The sequence below is a fragment of the Kogia breviceps genome, chromosome 3 (genome assembly GCF_026419965.1).
Source record: "Kogia breviceps isolate mKogBre1 chromosome 3, mKogBre1 haplotype 1, whole genome shotgun sequence".
Classification (NCBI taxonomy): domain Eukaryota; kingdom Metazoa; phylum Chordata; class Mammalia; order Artiodactyla; family Physeteridae; genus Kogia; species Kogia breviceps.
Genome location: NC_081312.1, coordinates 120,581,214 through 120,608,792, shown reverse-complemented (window position 1 = coordinate 120,608,792; position 27,579 = coordinate 120,581,214). Strand labels below are relative to the sequence as shown.

Sequence of the window (27,579 nt, the reverse complement as noted above, 5' to 3'; positions counted from 1 at the left end):
CCCTGCAATGGAAACACGGAGTCTTAACCACTGAATCACCAGGGAAGTCCCAACAATTCCTTAAACCATCAGAAGCTATCATTAGACTCACATAGTAATTACAGGGTCTGAGCCATGGTAGGTATTGATAAGTGTGGGAGAGAGAGAGATGTGGGGAGGGGAGGAGAGAAGAATGGAAGGAAGTTAGCTCTTATAGGACAACTTATTTCCTAGTTATTATCCCAAGACTTTGAACTAAAGTCCAATCAGACTTGTCCTTAGAGGGAATTACAGAGAGTCCTTACATATCCAGTGCCAACAGCTGTCCCCTTTTCTACGTGAGACTCTGCAGCTGCCTTGGGAATCCAGTTTGGAGCATCAGGGCTGCAGCATGGTTGGCCTGCAGGGTACCAGTTCCCCTCCACACCAGTCTCCTCCTCTGAGCAGGCCACCAGGCCTTCTCCTGAAGTTAAGTCAGGAGAGGTAGGGCTGGGCTTATCTGCCACCCTGCAAGGTCAAACAGGCAGAATGGGAGCACCCGGGCAGAGGCAGCTTTTGTATATCCATGCACAGTCCAAGCACTGATGGCCCTCCTTCCCTGAACCATGACCACGGTGGCGACCATGACCACAGAGGGCAGAGGGCTGTCACTGGGGGGATCCAACAGAAGTTGACCTTTGTCTGATGGGTTCCACATTTCCTGTCTTTTCCAGCTCATCACCTGGCTCAGCCCTGGACCCCTACTCGTCCTGCAATAAAAACTGTGAATGCCAAACGGATTCCTTCACTCCAGTGTGTGGAGCAGATGGCATCACCTACCTGTCTGCCTGCTTTGCTGGCTGCAACAGCACGGTATTGGTGATTTTCTGATGGGGTGGGATGGGGCAGGGAACTCAGACAGCTAAAGTAGCTTAAAACCCAAGGTCAGGGGCAAGAGTGGGCAACCACACGTGTCCCCTACTTTGTGTTTCTACACTGTGAATTTATCTCAGCCTCTGCCCTGCTCTAGTGGAGGATTCTCCATCAGCAGGATGGGAGGCCTGCCAGGCCATCCAGATGCTTCTTGCTAAATCAAATAGGTTTCCAAAAAGTGTCTTTGAGCAACTGAAAGTAAAAATTCAAAGGAAGCTCTGTGGAGCCAGAGGAAAAGATTGTGGTTCAAAGAACTCACAAAAGGTATCAATGGAATGGGATGACTCTACAGGTAATGAGCTCCCCATCAACAAAAGTATGTAAAGAAAGGCTAGAAAACCACTTATCAGGGAAGACCTCTTCCAAACCTGAGGTTATGTGGCACTAATCCAACCTATTCTCTGCTCAGTTTCCTTTGCCCTTTTCTTCTTAGCTAGATGCCTCCCACCTTTTTCCATCTTCCCACTATCATTTTTTTTTTTGGCTCTTTCCTTCTCAGCATGAATTATACAATTGGCTGTCAGCCTGCAGCTATCCACATTCTCTGCATGAAAACTTGAGGCTAAGGGACTGCTCACCCAGTCCTGCTGATCCCACCTTGCAGGCGTCTCTTGCACCTGCCCTTCTTCTGCATCCACACCACCACTGCCCTGGTGCAGGTCCTCCTCATCTCTTGCTTGGACCAGCGTAGTAGTTGCCTCCCTGGCCTCACAACTCAGGTTCACCCCCTGCTGGTCTGTCTTCTACACTGAAGCCAGAATGATTTCTGTAATACCGCATAGGACCCTTTCTAATGCTACTGTCATCTAGAAGATAAGATCTAGGCATTGAATTGGGTTTGTGTGTGTCTTCAGCACATGTCTGTCCTCCACCATGCTCTTCAGCTGTGCTTCCTTTCAGTTTGTGGTATTCAGCTCTCCCCACACAACATGTGTCTTTTCCTACTTCTCCCTCCAATTGGACAACTCCTACTCACCTGTCAATACCCTACTCAAATGCCCCCTGCTCTGTGATACCATCCCTGCCCTACTTTATCTTTGGGGCTCTTGACCCTGCAGTCTTAGTACCTGTCTCTCCTGGAGGCACTTCTCTCGTTTCACTGCAGTGATCTGTTTTGTCATTTTCCCTGACCTGTGAGTTTCCTAAGTGAGAGCTGGCATAAATGTCCAGAAATGTATAGATGGAAAGAAAGATAAGAAGGCTGAGTGGCTGCTTTCAAGGAACTTAGAGTTGAAATCATTTGTTTCCTCCCCTTTCCACATCCTGTATCTTTTGGGAGTAGTGATTTCTCCGAAGGAAGAAAAATTGATCATTTATTTTCATTTCCAAAGATCTGATTTTTCCTTGCATTTAACATTTAGATTCTTGGCCGGTTACTACCATTTTTCTGTAGAGAAAGTAAATCACCCTGGGGGGAGGGGAACTGATTTTTTAAATTAGTTGATAAAGCAGTTTCTTCAAGTGAGAGGAAATGAATTTTTAAAAAGGGACGGGACCTTGAGAATGGTTAAAATAAAAATTCAAGCTATTCTTTTTCATAACAGCAATTTCATTAACATTTTAATGTCCAAAAAGTTATATTATAAATCAGTTTTGGTTACTGTGCTGTTATAAGAATGACATTGACTCAGTATAGGCTAGTGTCCTGAGACCAAAGCAGTCTATTCCAGAGCATTTTCTGACCAAAAAATAGTCTAGAAAAATCCATGTCTCCTGATCTTGCATGGACGAGAGTCTTATTGAATAAGAGCCTAATCAGTCCCAGGTTTGCTTCTAGCTGCTGAAACAGCAAGCTGTGGAATGCAATTATCATCAGAGGGCAAGCTTCTCTGCTTCCCTCTGGACATATGGTTTATTCCCCAGACACCTGCCTTTTCTTCACAGTATCGGAGGCCTCATGTTGTCTGCTGGGGTGCAGGTAAAGCAGAAAGGTGATATTCCCCCCCACACACAATTACAAGGCAGAGATTGAGAAAACCCCAGGGCTGGGGTGGGAATAACACTCCACCCCGCGGAGGCAGATCGCTGGAGGCCCTGCCTTCCAATGGGTGGATGAGGGCTTTGGGGCCACAGAGTCACGGGTATCCTGGAAAGGGGCATTTGTGATGGTCGAGCCCTAAAAACAGCCACAACCATAAAACTTGCAACAGCAGCAAGTTTTTCCGAGAGCCGGTGCGGGCCAGGTGACGGGGCCTCCCACGTGTCCCTCATGGCCCGTGGCAGCTTGGCCCAGACTCAGAGGAATATCAGTATTTTGAGAAAATGCCAAAACAGTGGATTAGATTCCTGGTACGTTTACTGCCTTCTCCTCTTCCTCTTCCTTTCTTGTCTCCAAGCTCCCCCAAAAAACTCTTCCACAGACTACAGTCTTCTTCCTCTCTCTTCCCTCTTTCCCTTTTTTGTATTTATTCCTTTTGCATCCACTGGAGTCCTTTCCCAGTGTCAACACAACCGTTCTTTCACCTATACCCCCAGCCCCGCATATATTGGGTTGGCCAAAGAGTTATTTCAGTTCGTGAATACATTAAAGTTTTTGGTGAAAATGAAAAATGTCTTTATTTGTACTTAAAACCGAATGAACTTTTTGGCTAGCCCAGTATCTCACTCATCCTCGTAGCAACCTTGGCAAGGAGGTGTTCTAACTTATTCCCTGATTACAGATTAGTCCCTTGCCCAAGGTCATGCAGAACATGGTGGCGTTGGCGCGGGAACGCAGGGTCTGTCTGACGCCAATCCCAGTGTCTTCCTCTGACCCTGTGACTTCCCTCTTTAGGATCCCTACCTTTTTTCCACCAGAAAGAAGCTCTCCATGCATGCCCCCCACAGTTGGGACATTGTGCCTTCACGATCTGGCCCTGCTGCCTTTCCAGCCTCAACCTCCCCTGCTCTGCCCTCCTTCTGAGGAACCACTAGCTGTGTCAGACTTCTTGGGGTGCCCCCAGCACACCCAGTTCTCTCTTACCTCCAGAACTTTGTCCATGCTGTTTCTTTCATCAGGGCTAGTCTTCCCCTAAGCCCTTCACATCCCTAACACCTCCTTATGCGCAGCTGAGACACCTCCTCCCACTTCCTCACTGCTTCCAGGGCTGCACTGGCACCCCTCCTGCAGAGGCCTCAGCACCTGCCCTCCCAGCAAGGCTCTTACTGTGGCCCCCTCCACTGCACTGAATGACCCATGTTCGCCTGCGTCTCCATCACCAGTCCATCACTAGGCTCCAGTATCCAGGGATGGGGTTCTGCTGTGGACCATTGCATTCCCAGTATTAGCCATGGCTCTGGATAAAGGCCGTAGGCTTTCTGCACACCCGGCTGGAGGTTCTGTGCCAAGCTCAGCAAGCCCCAGGGAGCCATGGGCGGTAATACCACAACTGACAGGCAGGTTGGTTGGCTGGTGCAGATTTCACTCCTAAACACCTCTTGCATGCTCATCTCTCCCCACTTGATAGCTTCCACCCAGACTTGTGAAAATTTCCCCTAACTCGATTAGATGCGAATAAGTCACTGAAGAAATCATTCTGATTATTAGGAGATCTGGTTTACATTAGCGGTTTCCTGATATTAGACTTCCCTTCCTGCCCTGCTTTGGGGTTTTGTTTTGTATTTTCTGATCTCATTTCTCCTTGAGTGATAGTGATGGAAGTTTCCAGAATTGCATTTAATATACAATTTCTAATTCTTCTCATTGCATGTGACCAGAGGAGTGACAAAAAAGATAGCAAGTTAATTTTGTAAGCTTCCTTTGGCATGAATATATTGTCCGGATTGTTTCTGTACCTTTCACTCTCAGAAGTAATTATTCTAACAGAAAGCATGTTGGTAGCTGCTGATTGACTGCTGGAAGTTGTATCCTTTTGATGTACTGAATAATTGACTTAAAAAAGCTTCTATCAGCCACCAATGGAATGTTGAAAATCAGTACAAGTCCAGCACAGCAGTTTGTCAGGGGCTAATGATAGACAACTAATCTGTTCCCCCATCCAGGCAACAAGGATTTATCGAGTGCCTGTTTGAGTAGAGCCCTGAGTAGGTACTATGGCGGGGAGGGGAGGGGGCAGCCCCATTTTGGATGCATGCAGGGTGCTTCTCGTTCAATATCATGGATCTCGGTCCTGGCTGCACCTTAGAATTGCTTGGGAGCTTTTAAAACATGAGGCCTGAGGTCTATCCTCAGAGATTCTGATTCCCTCTTTCTGGAGTGGGACCCTGCCATCAGTTTTTTGGGTTTTGTTTTTTTTAAAGATTTAATTTATTTGTTTCTTTATTTTTTTAGCTGCGTTAGGTCTTTTTTGCTGCGTGCAGGCTTTCTCTAGTTGCGGTGAGCGGGGGCAACTCTTCGTGGCGGTACATGGGCTTCTCATTGTGGTGGCTTCTCTTGTTGCAGAGCATGGGCTCTAGGTACGTGGGCTTCAGTAGTTGTGGCACATGGGCTTCAGTAGTTGTGGCTCATGGGCTCTAGAGCACAGGCTCAGTAGTTGTGGTGCACGGGCTTAATTGCTCTACCTGCCATCAGTTTTTTAAACACTCCCCCCCACACACACACAAGTGTTTTTGATATGTAACCAAGGTTGAGAACCACTGGGCACTGTTGACAGTTTGGGCTGCATCATCCTTTGCTGTGGGACTAGAGGATGTTTAGCAGCATCCCTGGGGCTCTACCCACCAGATGCCAATAGCAGCACTACCCCCTGCACCCTCTACCATTTGTGAAACCACCAATGCCTCCAGATAGTTCCATAGGTCCCTGGGGGTGGGGACAGAATCCCCCCCAGTTGGGAACCACTGCTCTAGTCAAAGAAATGAGTTCTTAAAATTTTCTAGAAACAGGGCAGCATCTGAGCTGACACTGAGCATTCATCCTTCCAGTCTCCTTTTCCATCTCACCATTATTGGGTTCACCCACTGTAGAAACCAAGCTGGAGGTTAGAGGTGCCATGTCGGCATATTCCTGCAGAAGAAACAAACTGGTCGATTAAATGCCATATCCGCCAGCAGGGGTATCTACAGTGGCTGAACCAAGGTTTGACAGCCTGGGCATTTCATATACAAATCTAGATTTCTGGCCTCTCTGAAAGGCCAGAAAGGTGGATGAGAATTAACATGGTACCTGCACCCCGATGGGGCAGCAGTTGACTGGAGCTAAGAGGAGACTGACTCTTTAGATAAGACATTTGATCTCCACTTAGCCACTTGGTCCCCACCACTCGTCACCCCAGACACCAGATCATTTTTCTTATCTGTTTCCTAATGGTCCCCAAAGGTCTGGAGTTTGCAAATCCTCTTATATGGCCTGACCCCATTTTCTAGAACTGATTTAAAAGTCTGTCCTCATCCTGATGATGGCTTGTCAGAGGGACTTGGGAATATTCTGAAGTCAAGCCCAATGAGGGCATTGCCATCCAGGGCATCTAATATATCTCAGGCCCTGGGCTAGACATTAGAAATATAGAGATGAATAAGGCAAGGAGATCATGTTTACTATAAGATGAGATATAATATATTAATAGTGTTATGTTACAAGGGAACACCCAAGAGCAGCAGCTAACCAGGCCTTATATGTTTATAATATAGTATTAAGTGAAAAGAGCACATTATAGAACAATAATTAGATTATGATCCCTTTTAGTAAAGGAAAGGAAAAATCTAAATATTTGTATATCTCTGCATGGGAAAAGATTGGAAGGATAAGCCTGTTATATATAATGTTCACAGAACATTATCTCTGGCTAGGACTAAAAACTTAATTTTTATATATTTCTTTACATTTTTCTGTATATTTCTAAATAACCTAAAATGAACATGCATCCCTTTTCCAATAAGAAAAAACATTTTTATTAAAAAGAAGATCCAGGGCTTCCCTGGTGGCACAGTGGTTGAGAGTCCGCCTGCCGATGCAGGGGATGCGGGTTCGTGCCCCGGTCCGGGAGGATCCCACGTGCCATGGAGCAGCTTGGCCCGTGAGCCATGGCCGCTGAGCCTGCGTGTCCGGAGCCTGTGCTCCTCAACGGGAGAGGCCACAACAGTGAGAGGCCCGCGTACAGCAAAAACAAAAAAAAAGAAGATCCAGCATTAAAGGTTGGGTGGTTACAGTCTAATGGAAGGAAACGGGTATGTAGAGAAATTAGTGAACTTGGAGCCTTCTACCTGCTTGGGTAGGAATTGGTTCAGGGTGGGGAGGGGCTGGAAAGAGAGAGTGTGGATGTTATTTTCTGGAGGAGGACCAGGGGAAGGGCCAGGCTTCATCTACAAAGAATGCGTGGGTAATTGCCCGGTGGATAGGATGGAAGGACATCCCAGCATGGAATGTGTGTGAACATGGGGTGGTGGGGAGGGTTGAACCTCGTGACAAGGGCAAGGCTTTGGTTTGGAGTCTGGAAGGAGGAAGGTAAAGGGAGGGGCCCAGTGTTCATTCTGAGCTGCAGCCACATCCTTCTCCTCTGTGCTCTGCCCACACTTTCCACCTGAGGTGGCTGGAGCAAAGAGTAAGCCCAGCGCTTCCCAAAGAACGGCCCTTTCCTTCCCCTCGGCAGGAGATAATTAAGGCTCTGACAGGATGCAGGTTACAGAGGTGAAGGGTGGATGGAGGTCTTGGTTTCATTGCAGGGTTTTTCTCCCTGGCCATTATCCTTCAGCTAGTGACCCTGCCAGGGAACAAGAGAGCACATTTCTTCTTACAGTGTTTCAATCTCCCCTTTGCCTTGAGGCACGTGGGTTGCGGGTGATGCTCTTTGTGGTGAGCTCCGAGGTCTTCACCTGGAAAAACTAGCTAGGGTTGGGCCGGTGAGGTGAAGAGATTATAAGCTACAAAAAGACTGTAATAAATGACAGGAGAATGTCTGAGGAATTTGACTGAATCATGAAAGGATCCCATAAAAGTCTAGGACACATACGAGTATGTTGTCATTCGAAGGAAGACGTCCCAGCTTTTGTGGTACAATCTCAGTCCTTTGCCATCTTGGTCATCAGGCAGAAGCAGGACAGAACACTGCATGTGTCAGCACTCCCTCTGGCCAACCCCATTTCTGAACTATAGCACTAGGGCCTGACCTTTAATAGAGATTGTCATTCTTCCTGGTAACTGAACATATTTCAGAAAGAAAACCAAAAACAGTATTCCAGGATGCTGAGAGTGAAACTTTCAAGTTTTCACAGGCTCTCAGTACAAAGAAAATCATCACCCCCATGCCTGTCCCCTTAGAAAAGTCATTTTTCAACCTAGAGATTAGTTTTATTTGTGCAATTAATAGAATTGATCCATCAGTATTGAATACTGGGGGAAAAAACCCAAACAAAAACAACTTTATTTGCCAGATACTTTTGAAACACAGCTGAGGAATATTTTGTTCTTATATCAGCTGTCAAAGTAGCATGCTTACGATTTCCTTCATCAATAGAAAATGAAACCTAGATTTGAGAGAGTCATTTTTCTATTTTTATGCTCCCCAGCTTTATTGTAATTATTTTTCCATCATTGCATGTAAATAGAAACATTTCTCAATTTAAATTAATGACTGAATGTAGAACAAGAGTACAATTTTTAGTGACTGTGCTCTTCTTTTGTTGATTTCTTCTTCTCGAGTTCTAAATTTTTTTAAATAGATGATACATTTGTGTGGTTCAAAAACCAAAAAGGAGGGAGTGGAAACTCCTTTCTACCTCAGTCTCCTGTTCACCCATTTTTCAACCCACTACTCTGCCCAACAGGTAATTACTATTATTAGTTTCTTGTATATCCTACTGGGTTTTAATGCACCAGAAGGTATTATTCTGTAGCTTGTTTATTTATTTTTTAATTGAAGAATAGTTGATTTATAATGTTATTTTCAGCAAAGTGTACAGCAAAGTGATTCAGTTATACAGATACATAGATCCCTGTGCTATACAGTAGATCCTTGTTGGTTACCTATTTTATACTGTAGCTTGTTACTTGTGGGGGGTTTTTTTGTTGTTAATAAGTTATCTTGGAGGTTTTTTCATATTAGTACATAAAGAGCACTCTGATACCTTTTTGACTGCTACATAATATTCCGTGTGTGGACCTGTTGGAATGTATCTAACCAATTCCTGTTGATGGGCATTCAGGGCTGCAAAACTTTAGCTCCTGCAGACTGTGTTGTGACTTGAGTTGTATATTGACATCATTTTGTGCCTGGGCAAGTCTGTCTATAGGATAAGTTCTTGTAGAATTTCCAAGCCAGTCCCACTCTGTCCGCCAGGTCACCACTGCTTCCAAATGTGGTCAGGCCGGTTCCTCTGTGAGCACTGTGGTCCTCTGATTATCAACATGATCTCTCAGGGCAGGAAAGCCAGGTCCTGCCACACCACACCTGGCACCAGACAGAGACTCCAACTCTCCTGGAGGCAGTGGGGACCACATTCCTCCCCAGAGTACGGCAAACTGGGAAGACGTTCCTTTGCCAAGGGATGGAAAACTGGACGTTTGCCAGGTCAGGAGCAGTAGACTAATCTCCTGGAGCCTAGTGCACTTCCTTCACAGTTAAATATATTGGGGGCTGCTGAGGACAGCACTAGGGGGGGTACCACTTCATTCAGGCCGTGATCATCTATAGGCCCTTGCCCAGGTCCATCTGCATTCTGGGCTGGTGCCACCCACGGGACTGTTGTATACAAACAGGGTGAGAATTAGTACCCCAACCTCTATCATCTCCTTCCCTCACACCCAGGTTATCCCTATATTTTCAAACTTCCTACCGCTCGGGGCTTTTGCAGGTCTCAGTGTTCCCACTTACATGCCCAGTTAATATCAGCTGAAAGGCTGTCTGCTTTTCCTTCTCACTTGGGATCGTAGTGTGAAGCCTCATTGGTGCAAAGTCCTCTCTTCCGGTTACGCAGCCTGGGATGATTATTCCCACCACACTGGGACATCAGGGTGGAAGTTTCTCCCTAACCTGGCCTTGTACGCCCAGAGCCCCACAGGTCCTTTAGCACAATGGCCAGGGTGATCTGTGGTCTCTTCTATCACCTGAGCCCAAATAAAGGACATTTCCCATCCCTTGCCATAGGACTTAGGCTTAGCACTTTTCCTTGGATTCTCTGCGGGAAGGGTCCTAGGAATGTCCCAGCCTGCGCCCCAGCCCCCGGGACCACCCAGCACTTTCTGTTCATTCTGTCAGATTGACTCATTTGACTAAAAAGGAAACCCATCCAAGTCCCCACTCAGGTCACTCGGCTTACCTCCTCCCCAGCCTCTTTTCACAGCTCCTCTCAAATACATTAAATTTGAATAAATTAGTGCAGAGTTGCCTAGAGCATTTGAGAGGGACCCATCCATTTCCAGCTTCTCTCCTCGACACCAGCAAGCCAGTATGATCACTGGTCCTGTACCAGTTTCCTGCTTCTCCTCTCCTGGCATCTATACCCTACAAGTGCTTATACCTGTCCAATCAGCCTGTGCTGCCCTGGGTCCATTCTTGTCCCATTCCACCCCCTGGCTTTGTGCTCTCACCTGTCCCCTTTGCCTTGGCTGCAAATCCCAGGGTGGTTCAGCCCCTCTGTTCCCTCACGCCATTCACAGGATGTTGCCTTCCTGCACACGTTCACCTCACCCAGACCAGAAGGGCTGTATAATCACTGAGATAAAGGCATCTTATTTCTGACCCATTCCATTAGGGCCTTGATCACAGGCCTAATCCAGAGAATCTCAGAAGGAGTTTTTTTACTTATCAGAGCAGAGAGGGGCCGGGCAGTTTCCTCTTATGGTAAATGTAATACAGTTGAGCCATAGCCTAGGTACAGGGCAGAAATCTAAGACTGGGTGTAGGTTCCAATTACAGATTACTTATTAAACTAAACAGACCTCACTAATCACACAGTTCATTCAAAAGTTTCTGATGACATCACATTCCTAAGGGGCTACGTGAGTCAGAACTCAGTCCCTGGGGTACTTGGCAAAACAAGACCACAGGCATCCACCAGGGGCCTGTTCCCTGTTTATACCTGAGCACTCTCTGAGTCCACATGTTTCTAAGGACCCCAGTCCCAAATCTCTTTTTCCTCACAGGCTACAGCAGGGATCAAAGAGAGGAGGATGGGAGTGGTTTGAACTAGGGCAGGATTTGAGAGGTGTTTAGGATATGATAAAATGAATGGGACTTGAGGGTTCATTCATTCATTCATTCATTCAATACCATACCCTCGAGCTAGGGATAAGTCAGGGATCAAAACCACAGTGGTTTCTGTCCTTATTAGCATTATGGTCACGAGGAAGATGGATTTGATGTAGGAGTAAGGGGTGGGGGAGGTCCACCAGGTCTCTATAGAGTTAACTCATTTCTAAGGCAAGAGATGTGGAGGGAAAGGAGATTGGGGCCAGGGGTATGTGTATCTGTCAGGGTTTGGTCAGGAAAACAGCACCCACAAGTCTTTTGGAAATAAAGGGTTTAGTATAGGAAATAGAACTAACGTGAATGTGGAGGAGTTGGGAAATTAAGATCTGGAAGAAGTGAGATGAAGGACTGGAGAACAGTCACTCACTACATCCCCAGAAGTACCAGCTCAGGTGGGCAAGTCGAGGCATATGGGAAATTCCCAGGTGGCTGCTCAGGAGATGAAGGGGGCGTTCCGGGAAGGGTCTGGGGAAGCACATCAGCAAGCCTGCGTCCAGGTCAGTAGAGGTGGCCATGGGCCCTCTGTTGTCGGCAGGGTAGCCAGTAAAGAAGGTGGACGCACACAAGGATGCTAGGACCAGCCAGCTCCTTCTGGGCACCTCTGCGTGTGTCTGTCCCCGTGTCTGACTGTCTGAGAGTAACGGCCTCTGCTTCACTTCCAGATCTCGTCTGTGCTTCCCACTGGTCCAGCTTCATCCATGCAGGGAAGGGAATCCTAGGGAAATAGTTCCTGCTGTGGACGGCAAAGTAGTGCCAAGACGCCGGCATGGAATCCCATGCAGGGCACTCATCCTGGAGTCGGTGTTGATATCTCAACATGCTCAGAGGCTTAGGAAGGGGCATCCCGAGCAGGTCTGGGAGGGATATGGGCTAGGGATTACATTTAGGAGAGTTATTGGAAAGCACATAGATGTAAAACAATCTAGGGAAGAGTGCAGCGTGAGAAGGGAAGAAAGCCTGGACCAGAATCCCGAGGAGCTCCAGCATTTTAAAGTGGAGTCGGGGGAAGGTGCCAGCAAGGAAGATGCAAAAGGAGCAACCAAAGAGAGGGAGGAAGGAAACCAGAGAGCAAGCTGTGGAAGTCAAGGGGGAAGTGGGTCACAGGCACATGCTGGGGGTGGGGAGGGAGACCTCCAGGAAGAAAGAAGTGGATTGCGGGGTCAGGCTATGGAAGCCACTGGTGAGCTTAGCTGATCCGATTACTGCAGGTGGGGACCCAAGTCGGCTTGGGTGAGTTGAGAGCATGGGAGGTGAGGATGCGGAGGTGGTGAGTGTGAACAGCTAGAAACGTTTAGCTGTGAAGTCGGGGTCGGGGGAGAGGAACAGTTTCCTCTCCCCGGAAGGCAGAGAAGAGGCATCTTCAGTTAGACTTGGGGAGAAGGCCTGCTTCCTAACAAAAGCAGAGGAAGATCTGTTCACGCAGGCATTCTAAAACCGTCTGCTGAGTTCCCCCTGCTGTGTCTCAGCACTGTGCTGTGAGACGATGTTCAGTAAATTACAGGTAATACACGTTCTGATCCCAGGAGCGGAGGGCAGTGAGGATCTCTGCTGTGGGGTGTGGAGCGTACCCTCACAGAGGGAAGTGCCAGCTCACATGGGGGCCGACTTGCCGAGGGGCCTTGCAGCTGGAGGAGACATCAACACGGGGTTTTGGAGAAGAGCTAGTATGTCTCCAGGCAGAGGTGTAATGGAAAGATGGACAGAGGGGCAGGGCCTCAGCACTTTTCAGGGAGTGACAGTAAACACCCCTGGGTGCTGAGATGGGGCCATTTACACAAGGGCACCTGCCGTGCCAGATGGCTTAGGAAGAAGGGTCCAGCCCCACCCGAGGTCTCCCCGACTTCGCATGGGTAAAAGCTCCTCGGCAGGACACAGACACACAGGATGGAGGGAGCAGGCTTTGGATACCCCTGAAAGCATCCCATGTGGCTTAAAGGGATAAGAAAAGCTCCAGTGTGTATGTCCTCTGGGGAAAGAAGAGGAGAGGGAGGAGGAGAGGAAAAATGATGAGGGGAGACGGACTGAGGAGGAGAAATGTAAAAGCCAAAGGGGATTTGTTTGATTCTCAGGAGGATTTAGCTCGGCATGTGCCCTGAGAGCTGAGCAGTCCTGGAAAGAAAAGCGATGAATCATTTATGATTGTTTTCACTTTGTATTCGTTAAAGGCCTCTGCACTATTATTATTGAACCTTAATTGGCTCGGCTGCTGGCTCGGCACGGCACTGCCTCTCCGAGTCCGCGCTCTTCCCTTTGCCATCAGAAATTCCTCAAGCGTGAGCCAGGACCGTGCTGGGGAGCAGGGGTGGCTGGGCAAGAATCCACCCGAAGATCAAACGGAATGCAGCCGCTTGTCTTTCTCCTCTCTGATCATATATTAATAAATGTATCTCGCTGGGCTCCAGCTCACTCCCCACGATCCGCTCTAAACTCTCTGGCATCTCTGCACCCTCTTTGCTTTCTCAGCCACTCGAGAACTTTCTCATTAGCTGCCCCCTCTCACAGCCCGACGAGCTCAGCAACTTCACGCGTGACGGTGCACATCCTTTGTTCCAAGTGCCACCTGGGGCCCTGAACCAGCAACCATATGCGGGTTACCTGATTTACTTCTTTTAATATACTTCAGTGTAATTATAACTGCATAAAAGAGAGGACAAATTGGCAAGTGATTACATTGTTAATTTGGCAATGTTTTATCACATTGTGGAAGCACAATTTCCTCTCTAATTGTATTGGGGGGGGGGGACACGTTTGTTTGCGGTTCGGCTTATTGAGGGATTCTTGAGCATAGATATGAAATACACAGGAGATGGGGAAATCAGCTCTCCTCCCCATAAATATTCCTTTATTTACATGTGTTTTGCAGCCTCTTTAAAAAAATCTAACTCGTTTATTCAGGCCTAATTAATGAAATGCTACAGAATGTATAATAAGGCTATGACGGTTCAAGCTGCTGGATGGCTTTGAGTTGGGAAACTGGAGATACCCCCAGTTAAAAGGGCCGAATGCTTCCCTTTCAGAATCTCACCAGCTGTGCGTGCCTCACGACCGTCCCGCCTGAGAATGCGACTGTGGTCCATGGAAAATGCCCCAGTCCTGGCTGCCAAGAGGCCTTCCTCACCTTCCTGTGTGTGATGTGTGTCTGCAGCATGATTGGGGCAATGGCTCAGACTCCCTCGGTCATTATCCTTATCAGGTAAGCTTAGCCCCTGGAACCCGGACCCGAGAGCCAGCCTCCCGTCTCCCCCTCCCCACCTGCTGTGTGTCTGCAGTTCTCCTGGAAATCAGAATTCCGGGGACTATATGAGTCTTGCAAGCCAGCTTCCCTAGGCTGGTAGAAGTTGGTTATGTTGGATAGAGATCTCACACCAAAAGTAGAAAGCACAGCCCAAGAGAGAACACTACACTTTCATGTCATCCCAAGAATAGACTCTGCAGGTGATTTGGAAAGGGACCGTGGTCCCTCATTGATATTTGCAAAGAGCCACATTGTTGGAGTAAAATGAAAATGACATTGGACTAGCCAAGTCCCTGTGTCTGGCTCCTGTCCGGGCACTGATTAGCCATATGACCTTGGGCCCATTTTCCCTCAGACTTGTTTCTGAATCTGGAACTGGAGGTGATGGCATGGGTCCTGCCTGCCTCCTGCTGTGGTGTGGGTCCTGCCAAGACCATGTGTGTGCAAATGCCGTGAAGATGTGAGGGGTCATTGACAAAGTGAGATTCAGGGCTGAGTGGCTAATGGAAGGCAAGCAGTGACTGTTTTTGTATAAGTGGATGGTTGGAGAGAACCCCCCGTAATTCTGTTTCCCCATCTCTCAGGACCTGTCGTGGGGGCAGATTAGGTGCCTCAAAGGTGAATTACTGAGTAATATTCTGAGTAACTTACATAATTACAAAGTTATCTAGATTGTTTGAGGAACCTAGAAGCAGAATGCTCCATGCTCTGGCATCCATCTGAACCTGAAGAAGTGGCACCAAACACAGATCCATCTCACCGGGATGCAGTTATCTAAACAAGCCGATTCAATCCCAAGGGCTAGAGATAAAAGTAGGAATGAAATGCTTGGATGCAGCCTGTACAAATGCACATCACCAGCTGCTTTATCTGGCCTATATCTCTCTTTCTCACTGTACCACACTTCCTGATCTTGGTTATGAATTCACAAGGAAAAGAATTTACACAAAGTACTTATGTTATAAAGTCATTAGTAAAGCACTTTTAATGTGCAGAAGCATTAAGGGTACAACAGCAAATTACCATTTTATACTTATTAAATTTGAAAAATAAATTTTAAAAAATTCACACCCAGTGCTGTAAGCAAGGCTGTAGTAAAACGGGTAAAATCACATATTGCTGGTGGCTTTGAGAAGCATATCACTTTTCAAAAAGCAGTATGGCAAATGTAAGTCAACAGCCATAAAAATGTTCAGATTTTTTATGTGGTAACCCTACCTATTGCTACTTGTCTTAAGAAAATACTTCTCTACAAGAAGAAAAGTTCAGTGGAGACAGATTTTTATTACAATGTTAACTATAATAGCAGAAAAATCTGAATTGGAATAGTGAGTTAAATTATAGTACCACAGCTCAGTGGAATAATGAAAATTATTAAGAATGTGAAAAGTGTTTATGAAATGAACTATTGTATTTAAATTATATATGGAAGATGATTATGTATAATATGCACATGGACAAAACCCATCAGATCTCAGGTAGGGGTTTAGGGTGGCTGCATTACTTTTTGTTATTAGAAATTCCTTGGAAGTTATATTGTGCCGTTCACACACAAAAGGCACCAAGAGGCAGGAAAAATGACCTTTACAACCATTAGCAATGACTGGTCCCCTTTTTTGTCTCCCCTTGACTCCTCTGCAAAAACCCAGCTCAGTAGTTATAGCTGGCAGACCAAACACAGAAAGTCAGTTGAAATCTTAATCACTTCCAAGTCTCAGCTTGATAAATAGCTCTAGGAGATTTTCAGGAAATATTTGATTCCTTTTCAATGCACCAGCAACAGATGGCCTGGATGACCCAGGCTGAGCCTTGTCTACCTCATAGCTGGAGGTATGTGCCCACTTGCCTTTTGAGGGGTACAGGGTAAACCATCTTCTATCACTATCCACTCCAATTTGCCATCACAGATGTTCTAGGGAGGTACAAGGACACAAACAGTCTGAGCCACAGCCCAGATGAGTACCAGCCCTCATCCCATGCCAGAGCAATAGACCCACTCCCACTCTTACTCCAGACAGAAACATACTTGCTAACAGCAGTGCTCAGACATCCGCAGGGGAGGATACCAACTAGCAGTCACCTAGGTGCCCGCAGTGGGCTCTTGTTTTAACTTCCTGTGTTTGCATCTTTATTAGCACTCAGATGAGGAGACGCCAGAGGCTCAGAGAGTGATTAAGCAGTATCCTCAAGGTCATGTAGCTAGTAAGCTGTGGAGCTAAGGCCCTCTCCCTGGCCTGGCCTGGCACTTTCAGTAATGTTGACCCAAACCCTCCATTTCTCCATAACTAAAGCCGAGAAGGATTAATTGCTCCTGTGGGAACCAGTTTCCCAACAGGATATGAAGGGAGATCTTAGCATCTTGTTCACTTCATTCCTACTGACATGATAGCTAAAAGGAAACCAAACTTCAAGTGATAAGTACTCTAGCTCATTATGCCAGCATGTTTTCTTGATAAGGAGAATTTGCCTTTATCTTTGTGTCTTTCAAGTCAGTACCTTCAAATGAATGTGCAAAAAGTGAAACCATGGCGCCAATATTAACTCCAAAGAGCTTGGATTTTGTTCCGTGTGCATTCAAAAGAGAACTGACCCTGTTTCTGTCCAGAAACACTGACCTCATCTTTGATATTGTACAGGTATTTGGCTTGATCAGCCAGAGAGTGGTTTCCCTGTCATTCAGTGGAAAGTCGTGACCTGCTGCCCTGGGACTGCTTACTTATACTGGACTCCTTGCAATTGAAAAGGAATGTGTATTTCCCCAAGAATAACACATTTTTAATTTTCTCTGAAAAATCTCAGAAATAGGGCAGAGATTGTGAAAACAACATCCATGTCCTTTTTGGTGTGACAGTGTCTTTTGGCCTTATATACCAAGAAGCCAAAGGCATGCCCATCTGATTCTCAAACCAGGTGGTAGGTCATTGGTTGCCACTGGATGATGATTGGCGGAATGACCCTTGGGGTCAGTTAAGAATAGTATTCCAGCTACCAAGTCCAGAGATGGGTTATATATCTTATGTACTAGGTATCCCACTGGATTTAGATGTCCCATTGGTAACTTTATTTCTAATGATTATTTTCTGCAGAATTGCTTGCCTAGGTCCTTCCTGCACTGCATGAGTCTTCCTGCCCTTTCAGCCACACTGAAATGCTCCTGGTGTTTCCTGAGGCTCAGCCACACAGGACTGTCTCTAGGTCTAGCCCGGTCCTTCCAGGAGGCAGAGTAGTGCACTTACCTCCCTGTCTTCCCTAGAGACTCATAATGGGGACGGAACAAGAGGTGGTTTCTCTGCTGGTGGTGTTCAGGATGACCTGGAGCGCATGTGGTCAGTCAGATGCCTCCCCCTCTACCAGCACACCAGAGACAGGGCTGCCCGGGGCTTAGTGGGAGACATGTGCCCACCCACCTACCTACTTATTATACATTCACTCAGCATGTGCTGTGTGTCACACACCGCACTGATGATGAACGAGTTGCAAACAGTTCTTGGCCTCAAGGAGAGAAGGCAAGCATTGAGTAAATACTACTTTCAAGAGTAAGAGGCATAACACAGGTGATCTATGACCAGCTGTAAGGGCCTCTCTATCTGGAATCGGTCACCATTTCCAAACCCCCTCTACTGTCACTCTTATCCCAGAAAGTGTTACCCTCTGAGACTGTTCTAGAAAACGTGTGAAAAGATCATGTTCAGGGACTGTTGTGGGTAAACCAAAACCAAGAACATTGAGTCGGTTCAAAACAAAGTGATGCGACTATATGAAGGTACCTTTCCAATTTAAAAGGTACCAAAACTGGATATAGATGAATGGATTATTTCACAAGTGGTCCATCTAGGGAATCAACCCATGCTAGTCTGGTTGATTTCACAAAATGGTGCTAGAATGACAAAGGTGTTTATGGTTCTTGCCTGTTTGTATAGCATAAGGGGAACTGTCTTTCCTGTCAATATTTTCCCCAGATACGTATACCCACCAATTTAAGATGTTTCCCTGTCGCAGCAAAAGCAAAGTGCCTTTAACTGCACAGAGGACCAATTATGCTGATTTTTTTTCTCTTATCATTGGGAGGATAGAAAATGCATGTGTGGTGATGCTCCCCCACTTCACCCTGGCTTGGGTGGATGGACAGATGAATGTGTAATATCAGGTAGCAAGTAGGGGACCCTTATTTCTGAAAATGTTGAATGAATGTGTTCAAACTGACATTTATTGAGCACCTAATGTGTTCCGAGCTCCGTGGACCATACCCAGGTAAGTGAGCTCAGCGCTGCTCTTAGGGAGTTCTTTCAGAAGCTCACCAGGGAAGATGAAAGACCTTGTGGACCAAATTTGCATTCCGTCCTTCAAAGAACAAGATTAGTTTTAGTTAATAAAAAACACTGTTAAATTCCTAACCTTATGTCACAGCAGTTGCAAGGATTTTTCAGAGTTTAGGCAGGGAAAGTGAAAAAAAACAAAAGCACAGAACCATTAATAACTTTCTACAGAAGGACTCTGGTGGACAGCAGCGGATGACTCTGGGGTCTGTTAATTAAAGTGGAGCGATAAGAATCTTTTCTTTTTTCCTCTTCTCTTCTTTGCACGTAGGACAGTCAGCCCTGAACTCAAATCCTACGCCCTGGGAGTTCTTTTTCTCCTCCTCCGTTTGTTGGGTACGTATTATCTCTTTATTTCCTCAATAATGAATTGGATGCTTATAACCAGGTGAGTACATATCAGTGGAATCATCCCCTTTTTTGAGTTTGTCATTTTTCCTATGAGGTTTTTTGGTAAACAAGAGAAACATCAAGTCTGTTAATTTTGCTCAGGGTTTAGACCTAAACTCACACACTCCCTGGATATTGCAGAGTTTTTGTTGATATCAGCTATGCCTTTGTACCACCCTTAACTCTCATTGGCATAAGGAGGAAAAGCGATGGCACCACAGGGAAAGAAATTTGATGGTGTCATTTGGAATCCTCATTAAGCAACCCGTGAGCAGCTTGTGAAATGCTTCACTTATATGGGGCTTCCAGCTCGAGGAGAGAGGTATTCTCACAATGCTTCGCAAATGGAAACTTTGCATCCTTTAAATTTTTCCGAACCAATTTAGTTTATTTACCTTGGGTTTCCTGGATGGGGCAAATATGACCTTCTTGCTATAGACCCTACATTCCAAGGTTTGGTATGGATAGAAGGAATTAAGTCTAATGCCCCAATTTTTAAGATGGGAAAACAGGATGGGACTAGCCCATGGTTCTTCCAGCGTGCTGGGACCGGCTGGGGAGAAGCTGGAAAGGCTAACAAGGTAACCCTTCTCCCTCTAGACCACACTGTTGCTTTATGAACTCCCTTTGTCAAGGCCAAGATCAAAATAGGACAACTTTTTAAATTGAATAATAAAGCTGTGGTCTTCTTTAATGGACATTAAATGGTAAATAGATGTGGAAAGGGAAGTAACCATGGCCTATATCTTCAGAGTAAAAATAAAGTTTCTCATTCCAAATAGTATATAACCTGGATGAGCATAAAGAATTAACTATAGAAATGTTTACAAAGATGTCTATAAAAGTTAAAAATTGGCAACAACCTAAATACCCAACAGCAGGGAATTAGTTAAATCCATTATGAGCTCTAATTCCAGTAGGATTTATGTTCCCCTTTAAAGTTCTGGAAAGAAAAATATTCATAGACTTGGAAAAGGCACATGATATGTGGAGGGGAAAAAAGAGGTCTATAATATATTATATATGCAAATGTTTTTAAAGTATATATAAATATGGAAAAATACTGGAAAGCTAGATGTGAAAATGGTATCAGCTATTATCATTGACTAGTGAGGCTATAAATGATATTTTCTAAATTTCTTTTTAAAATTTGAATATATATATATATTTTATTACTTGCATAATGAGATTACTTCCTATATAATTGATATGTGAAAGAAAATTATTCACCCTTAAATCCAGTAATAAGGTTTTCCCTGGGAATGGCAAATACATGACATATGCCCTATCTATGCCTATAGCAAATAACTTTCAATCAATTGCTGTGATCACTTTTGCCATGCCCAGGACAAGACCTCAGAATCTTCTCAATCACTATCAATCCACATCTGTTGGTACATATGGAGAAACTTAAATGGCATCTTTGTCTTATTTCTGGTTCATGGAAAATAGAAATGTTCTAGGTATAATAATACCTAGTTCAAACAAGTTCAGCAGTAATTCAGACTAAAACATTTAGGCCTTCTTGAACGTTGTAGTGGCTTTTAGAGCTCTCTGCACAGAGTACCAATTATGCTGATTTTTTTTCTCTTATCATTGGGAGGATAAGAAAATGCATGTGTGGTGATGCTCCCCCACTTCACCCTGGCTTGGGTGGATGGACAGATGAATGTGTAATATCAGGTAGCAAGTAGGGGACGCTGATTTCAGAAAATGTTGAATGAATGTGTTCAAACTGACATTTATTGAGCACCTAATGTGTTCCGAGCTCCGTGGACCATACCCGGGTAAGTGAGCTCAGCGCTGCTCTTAGGGAGTTCTTTCAGAAGCTGACCAGGGAAGATGAAAGCCCTCCATCTATGGAGTTGCTGCAGAGGTCTCTGTATCTCTAAACAGATGCTGAGGACTCAATATGGCTGGTAAAAATTAGCCTTCAGAATAATAATTTTGATAGCACAAAATGAAAGAAAATTTGCAAGCTATTTTTGAAAAGTTAATGAAAATTATAGGACACTTGAAGACAGAACTGAAAATTATAGAGCGTGTGTAATGTGACATGCTGTTTCTAAAGCTGGTTCTCTATTTGTATGTCTGCTCTGGGAATAATCAACCAAGCATTATCTAGAAGAGTATTTTTCAACCTCTGTGAGCCACAGCAAGAGATAAGCTTTACAGTATGGCCCAGTACATACATACATATCACAAATACAGCTGAAGCAAAGATTTCATGAAAAATATTCACCCTTAATATGTATGATGTACTCTGCTACTTTCTATTCCATTCCATCCTTTTTAAGTAGTGGGTCATGACCAACCATACTGATTGTATTACCCATATGGGTCACACATCACAGTTTAGAAAATGGCTCTAGAAAGATGTGAGACAGTTTCATCTTTTAATTAAAAGCGGCTTATCAAAGAAGTCTTTGCACTTGGCCTGATTCCATTTCCTGCAGCACCCAATAAGATTAACCACCTTTACTGTTAATGAAGGGCCAACCGAGAAATCAGATTTCATGACATTGTCAACCTTTGTGCTTGGCCCTCATGTAGGTAATGGGGATACAGTGAGGACGTTGCAGTTCAGTGTGATGAGATCTGAGATGCAGTCAGCACAGGTGACAGGGGGACATGTGGGAGAGCCACCTAGCCGGGACAGGGGTGTGGGTTTGAAAGGATGTGATATCTACCTAAGACGTGAAGAAAGAACAAGGAAGAGTTACACAGCTGAGCAAAAAGGAGAGAGTGCTTTAGACAGAGGAACTTTTAAAGGAGTAAAAGCCTGGAAGTGAACAAAGGCTGAAGCATGTTTGGGGGCTGCAGGAAGGCTGTGTGGCTGGGGGAACTGGTAGAAGATGGGGCTGGGGAGGGCGGCTGTCAGGAACATGCTCAGGAAGGGCTGCTGCGCTTTTGACAAGTTTGACCTTTATCCCTAAGGCAAATGAAGTCATTGAAGAGCCATTGTGCATTTTTAGGAAGGCCCACTGTCTACCATGTAGAGAATGTGGGAACTGAGTAACAAGCCACTGGTATAACAGAGTAGCTGATGGAGACCCAAGCTGAGATGCTGGCTACCAAGATGGGAAGATGTGGATAGAGGAAGAATTGTCAAGGCTTAGTCTCTGAATGGAAGTGTACAGACTGGAGTATCTGAGAAGGAGGAATCCACAGTGACAGCTCCTTATAAAAGATTTGGATCATGTGGTACATGGGGATATTATTTATTAAAACAGGAAGACCAGGATGAGGAGCAAGTTGGGAGTAGTATAGACCAACACTGTCCAACAGAACTTTCTGTGATGGTGGAAATACTCCAAATACGTGCCACATGGGGCTATGGAGCACTTGAAAGGTGGCTTCCATAAACTAGTTTCACTTCATTTTTATCGATTTTCATTTGAGTAGCTGCATGTGGCCAGTAGCTATCATACTGGACCGTGCTGGTCTCAAGGCTCAGTCTTTGATTCACCAGCATTGGTAGGTCAGAGCTTGAGGAAGTGGGGGCAGCGAGGGGAGACCACTCTTTGTGGATACTTGGCTGTAGGAGTATAAAGAGCAAGATCCAGAAGTGAAGGCAAGGTTATTTTCCCTTGTTGCTTTAAATGCCAACGGAAAGGAGTTGTTAGAAAGGGCAGGGGCAGAGACTGCATTGGCCCAGGTCAGTGTGGCAGCCTAGGAATGCCACTGGTGATATCAGTGGTAGGTGCAGTGGAAGGAGTGTGGAGCAAAGAAATTGAGGACAGTGGTCACAGCGAGGCTAAAGTGATTGACCGTGGTACCTGGACTGGATAAGGAAGAGGTGAGCTAGGAGAGGGGAGAGAGAGAAAGGAACGTAGGAACTGGATGTAGTAATTCATGTAAAAAAGAATTAGAATCTGTGGCCAAAGCTTTGGTGTCTGTGAAGTGACAAAACCCAGGGTGTGGCATGACTAGAGAGTACAGGAACATCCTTGACATTGAGGGTGAGTCGTTGAAAGGCCAAAGTGTGGAAGCTCATGTCCATGGAGAAGTTCAAGTCACCCAGGACAGCAGTAGAAGTTGAGAGAAGGGAGAGAAGACTGAGCTGGATAAAGGTCAGGAAATACAGAGAAAACTGAATGACCTACTCAAAGCAGAATGCCTGATGTAATCAAATCCATCCTCTTCATCCTTTTGCAAATGGCCTGATCACCACTTTTCTCTCTGGGTGTAGGCATAATGTCCGCTCAAGGGTCTGATCCAGAATCTTGCTCCTGGAGGTCTACTGCATGCCGTAGATGTTACACCAAATTAAATGAATGGAAACAAATATACACTGACATCCTGCTATGTCAAAAGCACTGTTCTCGATGCTGCAAAGGATATAAAAATAATGGGAGCCAGAGCCTGCCCTCTCCTGTAGGAGAATGAAGCAAATATGTGTAACATAAAGGGCTAGAAGAGTTTGGACCTTGAATTTCAAGGGAAAAAAGATTTCACTTGGCTGAGTCATTGCCAGTGTGGAACAGATGATGGTATGAGATGGAAATATTCAGAATTCTGAGTTAGGAAGATCAACCTGGAGAAAGGTGCAAGGTGGTTCAGCAGAATGCAGGATAACTAAAGCACTGAGAAAAAGAGAAGGTGACCAGGGTAAGGCAGTGGGATTAAAAGGCAAGGACAGATGGAAGCCATATTGTGGAGGTAAAGTCTGTTGAGCCCCCCAGTGACTAGATGAAAGCAAGAGAGAAACAGCAGAATCACAAGATAAAGCTGAGGATTTGAGCATCTGGGACTGGGCCTACAGAGAAGGCTTTAATAAGATATGGTAACAGACACAGGTGTCTCAAGGGAATTGTGAGGGATGACTTGGGCTGACTCACTACCTGCCATAAAATCTCCTCCACAAATGCCTGCTCTTAGTTTTCCAGAGCAACCTGCTGGGCAAAGAGCACTGGGAACCTCAAGGTGCACCTCTGTACACAGGAGTCTTTCCTGAGCAGACTATCCTTGGGTCTTGGGTCATTGGTGAGCTGGTCTAGGAGAAGTACGTCTTAGAAGCTCCTGATGTGGTTCATCAAACATTTGTTGAGCTCCCATTGTGAAGTCTTGAATATAAAGAAGTTCTACAGCAAGTGGGAGAAATGAACATGTAGAATGAGTGCACTGTAAGTAGTAAGCGCAGCCAGCCAGAGATCCCAGATGAGAGGCCGTGCCCCCAGCCATGGGATGGTGGGGTGCAGGATATAGGGTCTGGAATGTGGGGGAGACCCCTTCCACTCACCTCTGCATTTAGTTATTTATTCAGCAAACATTTACTAAGCACCCTGACCTCCTGAAGGACCTGAACCACCCACGATCTACATCCTGGCCTGTTCTAAGGTGATATCAGATACTTGCCATGGACCCCACTGCAGTCCGGCATACCCAGGTTTGAGTCCAGTTCTGCCATTACTGGCCATGAGGCCTTTGGCAGGTTATTTAAGCTCTTTGAGCCTCAGTGAGTTTAACAAGGCAGCCAGGAATGAAATGAGAATAGAGTAGCTCCTCCCAACTTCTCAGATTTAAGAAAAGTGAATGTCAGGTGCCCATGGACGACGCTGGACGATGTTGACAGTCCAGTCTCTTTCTTGGCATTGCTGAAACAGAGAAACTCATTAACCCTTTCGGGAGAACATACTTTGACATCCCTTTCTAGCTTGTGCTGGAGGTAACAGTAATTCCATCAGGTTGAACAGAGATTACATGGTGTGAATTCAAGTCTTGGCAGGTAAGCTTGGAAAGGAATGGATATCCTTTTTTTTTTTTTTTAAACATCTTTATTGGAGTATAACTGTTTTACAATAGTGTGTTAGTTTTTCCTTTACAACAAAGTGAATCAGTTATACATATACATATGTTCCCATATCTCTTACCTCTTGCATCACCCTCTCTCCCACCCTCCCTATCCCACCCCTCTAGGTGTTCACAAAGCACAGAGGTGATCTCCCTGTGCTATGCGGCAGCTTCCCACTAACTATCTAATTTACATTTGATATTGTATATTTCTCCCTGCCACTCTCTCACTTCGTCACAGCTTACCCTTTCCCCTCCCCATATCCTCAAGTCCATGCTCTAGTAAGTCTGTTTTATTCCCGTCCTACCAATAATCTCTTCATGACATTTTTTTTTTCCCTTAGAGTCCATATATGTGTGTTAGCATACGGTATTTGTTTTTCTCCTTCTGACTTACTTCGCTCTGTATGACAGACTGCAGGTCCATCCACCTCATTATAAATAACTCAGTTTCATTTCTCTTTATGGCTGAGTAATATTCCATTGTATATATGTGCCACATCTTCTTTATCCATTCGTCTGTTGATGGACAGTTAGGTTGCTTCCATGTCCTGGCTATCGTAAATAGAGCTGCAATGAACATTTTGGTACATGACCCTTTGAATTATGGTTTTCTCAGGGTATATGCCCAGCAGTGGGATTGCTGGGTCATATGGTAGTTCTATTTGTAATTTTTTAAGGAACCTCCATACTGTTCTCCATAGTGGCTGTATCAATTTACATTCCCACCAGCAGTGCAAGAGGGTTCCCTTTTCTCCACACCCTCTCCAGCATTTATTGTTTCTAGAGTTTTTGATGATGGCCAATCTGACCGGTGTAAGGTGATATCTCATTGTAGTTTTGATTTGCATTTCTCCAGTGATTAATGATGTTGAGCATTCTTTCATGTGTTTGTTAGCAATCTGTATATCTTCTTTGGAGAAACGTCTATTTAGTTCTTCTGCCCATTTTTGGATTGGGTTGTTTGTTTTTTTGTTATTGAGCTGCATGAGTTGCTTATAAATTTTGGAAATTAATCCTTTGTCAGTTGCTTCATTTGCAAATATTTTCTCCCATTCTGAGGGTTGTCTTTTGGTCTTGTTTATGGTATCCTTTGCTGTGCAAAAGCTTTTAAGTTTCAGGAGGTCCCATTTGTTTATTTTTGTTTTTATTTCCATTTCTCTAGGAGATGTGTCAAAAAGGATCTTGCTGTGATTTATGTCATAGAGTGTTCTGCCTATGTTTTCCTCTAAGAGTTTGATAGTGACTGGCCTTACATTTAGGTCTTTAACCCATTTTGAGTTTATTTTTGTGTGTGGTGTTAGGGAGTGTTCTTATTTCATACTTTTACATGTAGCTGTCCAGTTTTCCCAGCACCACTTATTGAAGAGGCTGTCTTTTCTCCATTGTATATCCTTCCCTCCTTTATCAAAGATAAGGTGACCATATGTGTGGGTTTATCTCTGGGCTTTCTATCCTGTTCCATTGATCTATATTTCTGTTTTTGTGCCAGTACCATAATGTCTTGATTACTGTGGCCTTGTAGTATAGTCTGAAGTCAGGGAACCTGATTCCTCCAGCTCCATTTTTTGTTCTCAAGATTGCTTTGGCTATTCGGGGTCTTTTGTGTTTCCATACAAATTGTGAAATTCTTTGTTCTAGTTCTGTAAAAAATGCCAGTGGTAATTTGATAGGGATTGCATTGAATCTGTAGATTGCTTTGGGTCATAGAGTCATTTTCACAATGTTGATTCTTCCAATCCAAGACCATAGTATATTTCTCCACCTATTTGTATCATCTTTAATTTCTTTCATCAGTGTCTTATAGTTTTCTGCATACAAGTCTTTTGTCTCCTTAGGTAGGTTTATTCCTAGATATTTTATTCTTTTTGTTGCAATGGTAAATGGGAGTGTTTTCTTAATTTCACTATCAGATTTTTCATCATTAGAGTATAAGCATGCCAGAGATTTCTGTGCATTAATTTTGTATCCTGCAACTTTACCAAATTCATTGATTAGCTCTAGGAGTTTTCTGGTAGCATCCTTAGGATTCTCTAAGTATAGTATCATGTCATCTGCAAACAGTGACAGCTTTACTTCTTCTTTCCTATTTGGATTCCTTTTCTTTCTTTTTCTTCTCTGATTGCTGTGTCTAGAACTTCCAAAACTAGGTTGAATAAGAATGGTGAGAGTGGGCAACCTTGTCTTGTTCCTGATCTTAGTGGAAATGGTTTCAGTTTTTCACCATTGAGAACGATGCTAGCTGTGGGTTTGTCATATATGGCCTTTATTATGTTGAGGAAAGTTCCCTGTATGACTACTTTCTGCAGGGTTTTTATCATAAATGGGTGTTGAATTTTGTTGAAAGCTTTTTCTGCATCTATTGAGATGATCATATGGTTTTTCTCCTTCAGTTTGTTGATATGGTGTATCACTGATTGATTTGCATATATTGAAGTATCCTTGCATTCCTGGAATAAACCCCACTTGATCATGGTGTATGTTCCTTTTAATGTGCTGTTGGATTCTGTTTGTTAGTCTTTTGTTGAGGATTTTTGCATATATGTTCATCAGTGATATTGGCCTATAGTTTTCTTTCTTTGTGACGTCTTTGTCTGGTTTTGGTATCAGGGTGATGGTGGCCTCATAGAATGAGTTTGGAAGTGTTCCTCCCTCTGCTATGTTTTTGAAGAGTTTGAGAAGGATAGGTGTTAGCTCTTCTCTAAATGTTTGATAGAATTCGCCTGTGAAGCCATCTGGTCCTGGGCTTTTGTTTGTTGGAAGATTTTGAATCACAGTTTCAATTTCAGTGCTTGTGATTGGTCTGTTCATATTTTCTATTTCTTCCTGT

General features: G+C 44.7%; 1 protein-coding gene across 3 annotated transcripts in view; it reads left to right on the top strand.

Annotated features, from left to right (window-relative positions):
* The window catches only part of SLCO3A1 (solute carrier organic anion transporter family member 3A1), a 345,269-nt gene that overhangs the window by 292,066 nt on the left and 25,624 nt on the right, over positions 1-27,579 (top strand). For all 3 annotated transcript variants that reach the window (XR_010839766.1, XM_059059268.2, XM_059059267.2), the window contains exons 7-9: positions 693-831; positions 14,033-14,208; positions 18,838-18,902. Coding sequence is in view for 2 of the 3 variants with exons in the window: in XM_059059268.2 (XP_058915251.1) it covers positions 693-831; positions 14,033-14,208; positions 18,838-18,902 (380 nt within the window). In the remaining variant the exon portion in view is untranslated. The remainder of the gene's footprint in view (positions 1-692; positions 832-14,032; positions 14,209-18,837; positions 18,903-27,579) is intronic.